This window comes from Vigna angularis, chromosome 7 (assembly GCF_016808095.1).
Source record: "Vigna angularis cultivar LongXiaoDou No.4 chromosome 7, ASM1680809v1, whole genome shotgun sequence".
In the NCBI taxonomy this organism is placed as follows: domain Eukaryota; kingdom Viridiplantae; phylum Streptophyta; class Magnoliopsida; order Fabales; family Fabaceae; genus Vigna; species Vigna angularis.
In genome coordinates, this window is record NC_068976.1 from 1,549,019 (window position 1) to 1,561,992 (window position 12,974).

At 30.8% G+C, this 12,974-nt stretch overlaps 1 protein-coding gene across 1 annotated transcript; it reads left to right on the forward strand.

Moving 5' to 3' along the window:
- The first annotated feature begins 660 nt into the window (after positions 1-660).
- Positions 661-3,338, forward strand: LOC108338314 (14-3-3-like protein). Its single transcript, XM_017575113.2, has 4 exons — positions 661-1,393; positions 2,304-2,426; positions 2,753-2,869; positions 2,971-3,338. The coding sequence occupies exons 1-4, from the start codon at positions 908-910 to the stop codon at positions 3,028-3,030; spliced, it is 786 nt and encodes a 261-aa protein (XP_017430602.1). The 5' UTR covers positions 661-907; the 3' UTR covers positions 3,031-3,338.
- The last annotated feature ends 9,636 nt before the right edge of the window (positions 3,339-12,974 follow it).

The window sequence follows — 12,974 nt, forward strand, 5'->3', positions numbered from 1 at the left end:
ATATCTTCTAATTTATTTTAATAGTTTCCCTTCAAAGTATACGTATTAGTTTTTTAATTACAAACTTTCAATATACATGCATATATATATATATATATATATATATATATATATATATATATATATATATATATATATATATATATATATATATATATATATATATATATATAATTATTCATCAGAACCCAATTTATAACTGGTGTTTGCAAAGGTCTATATTTTTTGTTACCTGTAATTTAAAAAATGGTACGGGAATAAAATTATATATAATTTTATTTTGAAAAATGATACTTTAACAACTTTTATTTTCCTTTTGTTTTCTATAAAATTTGTATAAAATGAATATAAATATAGTTTATTAATTTTGAAATGTGATGCAAGCTTCGAATTTGAAACCGGTGGGTACACCGTAACACAGCCATCCACGCTAGTCACCATGGGAGTGCGTGAGTCACACCTTTCCGCCAAACTAAATAATCAAACCCGTGCTTGCCAGCTATTCGCCGTCTCTGTCTCAAAGCATTGAAAACAATATTCTTATATTCTTATTAATAAAAATATAGAGGAAGAAAAATTCGCAGAAAAATAAATAAAAAAAATTGATAAAATGAAGAGGTTAAAAATAGAAAAGAGAGAGAGAGAGAGAGGGAGTGAGGGCTATTTTTGTCATGGGAATGAATGAATGGGATCCAAAAGTAAAAATAAGTCCCTCGAAAACGCAATCATGGGTGGCAGAAACGGAAGCACAGCAAGAACCAATCCCAACCTTTCGGTTCTCCCACAAATAAAATAGTTAACAAAACCCACTATTTGTTGCTCCCAATCCCTCTCACGCACTTTCCCTGCCTCTCTTTCTCTCTCCAACATCTCTCTCTTTCTCTCACATCCCTAATCAGATCCCGCAATGGCCAGCGCTCCTTCTCCACGCGAAGAGTTCGTGTACATGGCCAAGCTGGCGGAGCAAGCCGAGCGCTACGAGGAGATGGTGGAGTTCATGGAGAAGGTCTCTGCCGCCGCCGAGAACGAGGAACTCTCTGTCGAGGAGCGCAACCTCCTCTCCGTCGCTTACAAGAACGTCATCGGCGCCAGACGTGCCTCCTGGCGCATCATCTCCTCCATCGAGCAGAAGGAGGAGAGCCGAGGCAACGAGGACCACGTCGCCGTTATCCGCGACTACCGATCCAAGATCGAGAGCGAACTCTCCAACATCTGCGACGGAATCCTCAAGCTCCTTGACTCGCGCCTCGTTCCCTCCGCTGCCTCTGGTGACTCCAAGGTCTTTTACCTCAAAATGAAGGGCGACTACCACAGGTACCTCGCCGAGTTCAAGACCGGTGGCGACCGCAAAGAGGCCGCAGAGAGCACGCTCTCCGCCTACAAATCTGCACAGGTTTTCGATATTTTTTCATATTCTAATTTTCGTGTTATAGATCTGTTTGCTTTACTCGCCAGATTCGTGATTTGATTGATTGTGAGTAAATTATTCGTATGCGCGCGTGGACGCTCACGCGCGCACCATTTGGTCAATTTTTTTGGTTAGAATAGGGGAATCTAATACGGTTAAAGTGACTTTTTGTAGCTAAGCAGGTTTAAATTTGGAAATCACTTGTTTAGAATCTTAAATATTAAATTGTTAAATGATGTTTGGTCTGTGTTTGATCTACGATTCAAAATATGTTATTATGTTTCAAATTTTATCTTGGAATTGTGGAATCGTTACAGAAAGCGATGATGAAATTTGGAATATACTTTTCTGAAATAGAAAGGGCTAAGAGGTTGAGTAGTGTGACAGTGGGTAGAATAATATCGCTGGGACAGATTTTAATATAACTCTGATTTAAGTCAAACTTAATTTTGCAAAACTTTACAAATAGTTTTCTAAAGAGAAGATTTATATGTATTTATATTGATCTTTATTATATAAAAAACTTTCAACAGAAAGTATTAAATCATTGAATCGTTTTTCCTGGCGAATTTGATCTACGGTTCAAAACTTTTGGTTGTCTGTTGCAAATTTTAGGTCTAGAAGACTCTGGGTTCTCTGTGGTAACGGTGGTTTTGGAAACGAAGTAATTGAAATTCAGAAGTTATTTGTCCGCAATTGTTAATCTTAAGTAATTGAACAATTTTTGCGTGCGTGTTTGATTTACAGTGACTTCCATATTGTAACGTGAAATAGATTTATAGCATTGTAAGAAGATTTTCTTTTGTTTGAACGGTTTGTTTGATTATATTTCGAACTGTATATTCCGCTTTTTTGTTTTTTCTGATGTTTTGGTTTAACTGTATTGTGTGTATAGGACATTGCAAACTCTGAGCTGCCTCCAACTCACCCTATTAGGCTTGGTCTTGCTCTGAACTTCTCTGTGTTTTACTATGAGATTCTTAATTCTCCTGATCGGGCTTGCAGCCTTGCAAAACAGGTTAGTGTTAAGAAAAACTTGTCTTTTTATTTTAATAAATGACTATTCGATTACATAAGATATTTTTGCGGTAAAAACAAAACAATGGCTGGACGTGGTGAAATATTCGAAGTTAGCGGTTAATGAATTGGAATAATATATTCATTTCATTGCAACAACAGCATACTATAGTTTCAGTAATGTCTAAGTAACCTTGATGTTCGATTCTGATGACTAATTAAAATCATAAAATGTTAAATGATCGTAACTCGTGATCTTTGGTTGGCCTTCTTATGTAAAAGGTGTATGTAATCGTGAACATTTCTGTTGATTTTGAAATTCACTAGGCTTTTGACGAGGCAATTGCTGAATTGGATACACTGGGCGAGGAGTCATACAAGGATAGCACTTTGATCATGCAACTTCTTCGTGATAACCTTACCCTCTGGACCTCTGACATGCAGGTATGACTTTTGGGATTTCCAACATTTGTAGAGTAATATCACTTTATTCTCTTCAGAGAATCTATACATTGATTTCGCTGTTTATTTTGTTGGGTTTTCAGGATGACGGTGCAGATGAAATTAAAGAAGCCGCGCCTAAAGGTGACGGGGAACAAAATTAAACAAATCATACCGCTAATTAGTCGTTGAACTTCCCTTCTATAATGCTTTCAAAGGGAGAAAGTGCCGATTGCTAATCTCGATGTTACTGAGATTTTAGGCATTCCATGGTCTTTGTTATGAATTGTGGATGCAGTGGGCTATTTTAGTTTGTCCTTCCATTTGTACGCGTTTCTGAATTGCCTACTTTCTTAATGACACTGAAATTTCCATTATATGCTCGTAGAATATCAAGATAATATTCTCTTTGGCAAACATGATGTTGCTCATTAATTTAGGATATGAAATTGTGACACCTTTATTTGTTTTATTCGAAAGCCTCGGAATCATAAATTTGACAGATTTTAACGTGCTTTTGTTTCGTGTGAGGATTGCCAACTTCAGTCTGTTTGGGTCTGTTTTAATTGTTCTTGAGATGAGAGCTATTTTTTCGCAATGCACATGGGTTGATCTCACGGATGTGTTTTTTATATGCAGAATATTTTGTAACTTTCTATTGCCTGTTTGATTCCTTGTTTTTAGTGGCTGAATAAATTAGATGTAGTGAAGATACGTTAATTATAGGAACTTCGGAATTTTCATAAATAATGATCCAGCTGTCAATGGTTAATGCGGAACCAAGGTGAGGGTTTGATTATTTCTCAGCTTTTTATATGGTTATGGAAATGCAATCCGTAGCAATTGATCTGATTATTATTGATGATGGCACTATGATTAAGGTTCATAAAATTGAAAATATGTTAGAATCATTTGAGGCTTACAAAATTATAAATCGTATAATCATAATATATTTATTTGAAATTCTTCATTTTATATTTATTTAGATTTGGATAAAGAGATGAATATCTATGTTACCAAATGCTAACTTATAATTGTCTTAATTGTGTTTTATTTAATTGAATGATGTAATAGAAAGCACTTTTATTTTGTAATTGAGTATAAATTTTGCTTTTTTTTTTTAAAAAAAACATTTATTAGCTAGTTGGATTTTATTTTAATTTAGACGGTTACAAGTAAAGGGTGTACTGACCCTAAAATATAAAACAAGTCTATATATAACATTATCACATATGCAACTCTTGGTCAGACTTAACCAAATATATATATATGAGTTTGTTAACGCCTGTTTTTCAGTTGGTACATTTTAGCAATGTGTACTGGATTTTAATAGACAAAAATATCCTTATATATCATGGATTCTAAGTTTTAAGTAAGGGTATTTTAATAATTTTCATTCTCAAAATTAAAAAAAAAAAAGAAACCCCCAAACCCTTATTCACCTCTCTCATTCCTCTCAACTCTTCCTCTTTCATCTTTCTCACTCCAATCTTTTCTCTGTCATCCTACTGCAGCCCCAATTGAAAAAATCAAAAATTTCTCTCAACCCTTTCTCTTTCATCTTTCTCACTCCAATCTTTTCTCTGTCATCCCTACTGTAGTCCCAATTGAAAAAATCAAAAACACTTGCCGTTAAACAATCTTACAAAAAAATGATTTCATAATGAGTTTTTATCTTATAATTTTTGTCTTATGTAATTTTATCCAATTTTTACAAACATAAAGGAATTGGTAATTGACTTGGAAAAAATCAGAAATACTCGTTGTTAAACAATTTCTTACAAAAAATGATTTTATAATGAGTTTTTATTTTATAATTTTTGTCTTATCTAATTTTATCTAATTTTCACAAGCATAATGACATCAAAGGAATTAGTAATTGGCTTGGAAAAAATCAGAAACACCCATTGCTAAACAATTTCTTACAAAAAATGACTTTATAATGAGTTTTCATTTTATAATTTTTGTCGTATATAATTTTATCTAATTTTCACAAGCATAATGACATCCAAAAGAATTGGTAATTGGCCTGGAGGGTTTTTTTAGAGATGATGATTCAACATATGCAGATGATGAAATTAGAGAGGTTAGTGAAGATGGTGAAATTGAAGAGATCTTGAATGAACCTTTGCCTGAAGGTGAATATGTCAATGACTCAACTCTTTACAAAGGCAAATGTTTCTGATTTTTTCAATTCGAACTACAGTAAGGATGACAGAGAAAAGGTTGAAGTGAGAGAGATGAAAGAGAAAGGATTGAAAGGAATGAGAGAGGTGAGCAAGGGTTTGGGGTTTTATTTATTTTTTTTTATTTTTTTTTTAAGTTTTGAGAATGAAAATTATTAAAATACCCTTAACCTTAAAACTTAGAATCCATGATATATAAGGATATTTTTGTCTACTAAAATCCGGTACACATTGCTAAAATGTACCAACTGAAAAACAGGCGTACGCGCGTTAGCAAACCCCTATATATATATATATATATATATATATATATATATATATATATATATATATATATATATATATATATATATATGTAAAATGTTTATATACATTAGACTAATCTTAGATTTTCCATTAATCACGGTTTTTTCTACTCACGTTAATAACAATCATAACAAAAAAAAACACAATTAAAAAAACAATGAAAGGGTAAGCTAATAATAACTTTGAACATATATATCATAATTTTTTAAATTAAAGGAACTTAAATAGTAAATTATCAATCAACACTAAGAATCAATTTTGCACACATTACAAAAAAATAGACATGTATATACACAAGTTTAATTTAAACTCAATTATTTATATTGGCTCATACTTTAGATAGAAGCCTTGCACTTGTTATGAAAAATGAAATTCTTAAATGTTACAAATCAATAATGGTACTTAGTTCTCCCTCCTTCATAATAAGGTAAATTCACTTATAATTTAGTAGAAAATGTTCTTCATGAGTATGCGAGTTTAATAAAGTTTAAGATGATTTCAAAATGAGTATCCCTAATTAATGCATAACTTTAAATCACTTTGTTATATCATTCATCCTTAAAAATGACATTGTAATACAATAAAAATTACATTATTTAACTTGAGATCATACTGAAAACACCTCATTAAAATCATTTACCTCATTTTACTTGAAATTTCACATTAATTTCCTCTATAATTTCTCATACAATCATTTCTAAATTTTAGCATACTTGCTCAGTAAGATCATTTACGCGCCTAACGAGCTTTTTGTAGAGTTATTTGCTCAGCAACTTGATGTCTCGCTCAAAGAGTCTAGCATTGGGACAAAATGTAAAGAAGTTCACCTAGTGAGAACATACTCGTATAGTGAATCCCCCTCCCGTTACTCTTTGTAAAATTTGAATTTGGCTTTCACTCACCGAGCAGGCCTCCCTTGACTATCTTCCAAGCTCATTTTTAGTATTCGTTCAACGAGATAAGAGCTCATATAGTGAGTCTGCATAACACAAACATCAAAATTCTGCATTTTGACATTACAAACCAATCCAATAGTTCTTCTCATGCTTTAAACAAATCACAAACATACCTAATTCATGATTGAACTTAACATCTCAACCATAATTAATGTTTTTCGATATTCATACCATGGAAACCCTAAATCTAGGACACACATAGACTTGCATAAGAAAACCTTCATCTCATTTCACCAGCTAACCATAATTGAACATACCAATTGGTCATACAATCATAGTTTTAAACGCAAAATCAACAATCAAAACCAAACCAAACATATAATAACTAAAATTAGCTTCCCTCACCTAGCTAAGAACTTACACACAAATATCCCTTGGTCTCTCTACTCACTCCTATTCATAGAGAAAGGAAATATTTGCACAAGAATAAATCATATAAATGATCTGATCATAACCTAACAACTCTAATTGAATAAAGATCCATCAAGAAATTCTAGACTAAACATGTAATTCTACATCATATACATACAATCCTAAAGATCAAAGTTGTTCTAAAAAGGACAAATGAAGAACTTACTCTATTCAACAAAGTTATATGATAGAAAGGTAGACCTCATGACTATGACTCCTAAGGTATACTCCAATCTTTAAACAGATGAGAATTGAGATTAAAATTGAAAAGAGATAATAAAGAGAAAATTTAAATAGAAGGTTTAGAGAAATGATAGTTTATAAAAATGAATTTTTATTTATTAGAAATCTATTTATTGTTTGAATTTTTATTATTAATCACTATTACTCTTAGACTTTATTCTAAGTTCTCACAGAGGTATAATAAAATATATTTTTAATTTAATTGAATGATATTGTGGTTGACTAGATGAAAAAAAATGATTTTTAATTGCACTAATATTAAATTGAGTTGTGATTCGATTGTATTAATCTTTAATTGGGTGATGTTGCATAATATAAATAATAATGTGAACTTTTAATTCTATTAAATTTTAATTAAAGTTTAACTTAAACTGTTTAGGTTTTATTTGAACTTAATTTATTCACATAGAAAGGTGAACATGTAGTGCAATCGAGAACTTATAAAACATATTCATACAATTTTACGATTTTATTTGACTATCCTAATTATTTTACTATGTTACAATCAATGTGTGAGATTTGAATAAAAATATTATATAAAAGTATAGATATTATAATTTTACAATTTAAATTTCGATTTCAACACCAATTCTAAGAATGATCTTATTCTCAATTATTCTTTTAGATTTTTATTACTATAATTTCTTGAAGATATTTAAAATTATCTCTTTCAATATTTAATTATGCGTCATCTTGCATTGAAACATGTCGTGTGGAGTATTTTAAACGGGTCAGTTTGTTAGTTTTTTTTTTCTTTTTTTTTTGGTCAAATGTAAATAAAATATTGAGATGGTTTGACTTAAATTATTGGTTTTATGTATTCTATATTCTATATTATAGTAATGAAAATAGAGATGTCTTTTTTCTTATCGGCTAATTAATTTTTATTTATTTGGTAGTTCTTTTTTATACCAGCTATAAAATTGTTACTATATAATCTTAATTAATTTCTAATAATGTAAAAGTAAAACACTTGACAATATTGTATACAATTATAAAATAAAAAAGTAAACAATGAGAAAAGATAAAAGTGAATACAACAAGTAAGGTTAAACGTCAAAAATGAAAAACAAATATTAGTGTTTTGAATCATTTATTTGAAGTTAGGGGAAAAAAACTAAGTCAAACAATTCACACGTACTTGATTCAAATTTAAAGTGAATCGGCAAAAATTAATCAAATTAAATTAGTTTGGTTAAAATTCAAAGTAAAATGCACTGATTAATCAAATTAACTCGAACCAATTTACTAAATATTCTTTTAGGATACTTTAAAGTTTAAGACTATTAAGTTTTACAAACTAAAACTTAATAATGAAGTAATTAATCAAATTTAGAATGTAAATTACTATCATTGTTTATAAGAAATAGGTGGGTATGTATGTTAGCAAATCATCCATTTATTAAAAAGCTACATCTAAAATAATTTTCTTAAAATAAAACTTGGTAATTTAACCAATCTAGATAGGTAGATAAGTAGAGAATAGGTTAAAAAAAAATGCAGTCATAGAGAAGAGAAAGGAAAATTTGTACAACATGTGAACCTTTGACCAATAATAATTAGGTGTACGGGCAACTAGGCCCCATTAATGCTTTTCTTTTTTGAAAAAAGAATTCAAAATTTCTCAAATAATATTGCACCTTACTTATTTTTAATTTTACTCTTATTTATAACACTCAATTACTTAATTTATCATGATTTAAAAAATGATTTACTTAATTCATAGTAACATGTGTTTTTTTTTTCTTTCTAAATCATCCTAGCCATTTATATTTTCTATTCATCTAATTGTTTTAAATATTTTTTTTGTTCAAATAAATTAATGCACAAAATATGTTGAATTGTTTTAGAACAAATGTATCTTCGTAAAATACAAAATAAGAAAATATTAGAAATCATGGAAGAACGCTTTAGAAATACAAAAAAAAAAAAACACTTTGTTATATATTTTAAATTTGGTAGACTTTTTTAACCAATGTCTTAAGAAATTGCTCTCTCTCTTCCCCATCACACTTTGTCTCACAAAATTTCTCACTCAAGTTAATTTCTTCCGCTAAATTTACTAAAATATAGGGTTCAATAATTTACCAAAGAAATAGGTTAGAAAGTCTAATAATAAGTGAAAGAAAGTTAATGTAATAAATGAAAATAACAAGAGCAACATATATAATTAGAACATGTGTTTATTGACCATAAAAAGTACAGCCATGAGGTTCTCTGGTTGAAGGTTATGGGTCTGAAAGCCAAAAGGATGCATTCTCTTCATGGGTGGAATAATTCCACTTTATTTTCAATGGCTTAGTTTGGGTTAAATATATTTTTTATTTTTAAACTATTTTTAAAAATTGTTATTTTAAATTAAATATACACATATTTTGTTTTTTTAATTAAAGTTGTTTAAAATATTTTCTGATTAAATGACATGTGAAAGCTATATTATAATTTGTGAAATTTTTCTATCAATAGTTAAACATATTGTTATTTAGTAAAGATATTTTACATAATTTTTATAAAATGTAGAAACGAAATAATTATATATTTAGTTTAAAAATTAAACAATTTTTTAAAATAATTAAAAAAAACATTTAATTCTATCTGTTTTTGTCACTTTCTTTTTCTTTTGAAATTTAAGCTAGAATCATCACCTAATTCTTGAATCTATTGCTCTTCATATACTTTTCATTTGTATTTGTTCATACGAATTCCATAGTTATACATTATACTCCTTAGACTTTGGTGCTTTATTCATTGCTTACAATACACATCTTAAAGAATTGTCTTACGATGCTATGTCAAGAAAATAACTCAAGCTAAAGTACAACGGAGAAGGATAATATTAGTCTAAACAACTATATGATCAATCAATTAAAAATTAGGTTTAATACATATTTTTATCACCTAGTTTGTTAATTTTATTTAAAGTGATCATCTTTTTAAGTTGTTCAGAGTGGTCTCATGTTTTGTAAAAATGATTCAATTTGGTTCCTTTTGCTAACGACGTTAAAAACACCAACGACATAATATCCAACTTAGTGAATGACCTGTCCAAGTTTTTCATTACGTGGCAAGGTCAGGTGAATTACGTGGCAATGTGAGGTTTATTGATGTGCAAATGTTAAAGTTTAAAGTTATTGGGTAAAAGGAAAGGAGGGTTAAAGTTCGTAATTGAAGATGATTAGGGTTCGCAGAAGTTCTTTCCTGAATTGAGCAAAGTCCTTGTGACGAGATAAATATGACTTCTTTCTAAAGTTGTTCTTCTTGTTCCAATACACGGGGTAAAAAAGTTTCTCATTCCTCACATGGTAGTTGTTGGAGGGGAGGTGGGATAATCCCTATTTGCAACTGTTGTGATATTGCTGTAACCAAATTGGCCAAAACTGCAAAAAAATGCTGGCAGACAATTTTGGGCATGTCATCATTATAGGGTTTTATGAATACCCTTTTCACTTTATATTTATTGAATTTATGTGTTGATAGTTAATATTGAATTTGAAGTTATTTTAGTGAGTAACAGGGTGAATCTTCAAATGGGATGTCGTGTAACTTTTTCAAGTGGTGTTCTGAAGAAAACCTTGATAAAAGAGATGCTACAATTGCCAAGAAAAGGAGGAGGATATATGATCTGGAAAATTTAGTGAAAGTATTGAATAAAAGGATAAAACTTTTAGTTGAAGTTGTGTGTTAGTATTGCGTTGAACATTTTGATATTGTGGTTGTGTTTATGTTGATGTTTTTAGGTGGGCAATGTGGTTGTATCTTTTATTGATGTAATGCTAAGGTTAGTGTTTAAGTTCAAGTGTTTAGGTTGATGTTTGCAGGTTGATGTAATGGATGATGTATCAATCTCTGTTATAATGATTTCAAATGAAGAATATGATTTCCTTATGAATTGTTCAATTTAGTCCCCCTTTTATTTAAAAAATGTGCAATGTGGTCCCTAATGTATATGAACATGATACATATCAAGGATACCTATCAGAATATAATAATATAAGTGGTAATATAAAACACTTAATAACATAAGATTATCACATAACAACATCATAACATTATAACAAATGCACCATCAAAGTGCTTAATATCAGTACATAATTAAAGTGCTTAATATTAGTACATATACACCATCAAAGTACTTAAAGTTGATAATGAAAGTACAAATTACATCCAAATTTTCCCAATGAAAGTAAATCAAAGTACATCTAAGGAGCTTTCATTCTGATATCTAACTTGTTCCTTTTCATTGGTGGAGCTAACTATGGAATGAATTCTTGAGTTGGCTATGGTGGCTGAGGGGATTGGGGACCTGGTGGCTGTGATGGTAGAGGGGATTAGGGAGGGGATTGAGGACTTGATGGTTGTGATGGTAGAGGGGATTGGGGACTTAATGGTTGTGATGGTAGAGGGGATTGATGAGGAGATTGGGGACTTGGTGGCTATGATCGTAGAGGGGATTGGGTAGTGGTGGCTGTAATGGTTCTATGATGTCAGGACATAAGGGACAATGATTTTGTTGTGCCTAAATTTACAATAGATGCTACATTTCTTTCTGTGGCCACCAACACTCATTTGGATCTCATTCCTAGTTAGCTCACATGCGTCAAACCTTCATTTTTTCTTTGGTCTACTTGACAACTTCCTCTTAAATGGTGGTAGTACATTTGGGAAACTTGTTGTTTCCTATAGTAGGTGCATATTGACAAGATAAATGATGGAGGCATATGCCTCTTCATATGTGGATATTCTGAACCAACTTGGAATATAATTTTCTTGGTCTACATTTGAGTACTTCATTGCTACAATAGCATGACAACAAGGGATGCCACTAATCATCCACTTCCTACAACTACATTGTTCATTGTCCAAGTCCACTGTGAACTTGTTCCCATTGACAGAAACATGCCTAATCTTAAACACCTTTCATGCAGACCAACTGTAAGAAATAACGGACATGAACATCAATCAGAAATGAACATGAACATAAATGAGAATTGGATATGAACATACATGAGAATATTACCTTGGGATCCAATATCTTGATAAATTAGATTCCTTGACAAGTCTCTTTTTAATCTTTGGGCAGATAGAAAAATCCATAGATGCCACCTTGGTTCTGTTGGTGGTCCATCATTTCATGAGATAAAGTTTTATCTCCTCTAGAATGGTGATAATGGGTTTTCCTCTAGCTTGAACAATAACATTGTTGAAAGCTTCACTCATGTTGTTATCAAGGGTATCAAACATTGCTTTACTTGTGAACCAAGATGTTGACTAATACCTGTTACGAAAAAATTATGAAAATTGTTTACGCTACATAAGTTTTGTTAATGTGCATGTAAGAAAAAAAATGTACCTCGGGAGAATAATAATAAGGTATCTATATGCTACTATATTTACTTCTTTAATATTTAGCATTTCTCTTTCCCAAGCTTGGGGGTACGTGCTTGTGGCAACCCTCCACATTAGATTCTTCAATATCTGATCGAAAAACCTTTTCCTAAAGTTTGCATACAAGTGCCTCACACAAAATCTTTATTCTAACCCAAGAAAAAGTTCCTGGATAGTTGGCACCAACCCTTGTCCACATCAATTTACTAATAAGACCTACATCAATTATAAAGCAAGAAGTAAAACTAATCTAACTACTACACATACCTTACTATTAATCATTTTAAAGTTAAATTGTCTACTGTATGTATGAGTATAAACTATTTTCCTTAATTGGCAAAATTTGCATGATGGAAAAAGTCTACAGTAAGCTACTCATGGATACTTACGTTGGCCACCCATGCATCTCACTTTTACTCTATGTTTATCATTTTTCACAAACTTTAGAGCCTTCCCAGCATGAACAACATAACTTCGAGTGACCTCCTTGAACTCATTCTTATCTGTAAATGTAGTCCCAACTTCCCATTTGTAATCTGCCATTGACTTTTGTTTTCCATATGTAGGAAAGGGACCATTACTTGGTCTTTCCTCACTATCATCCTCGTCACTTACACTATT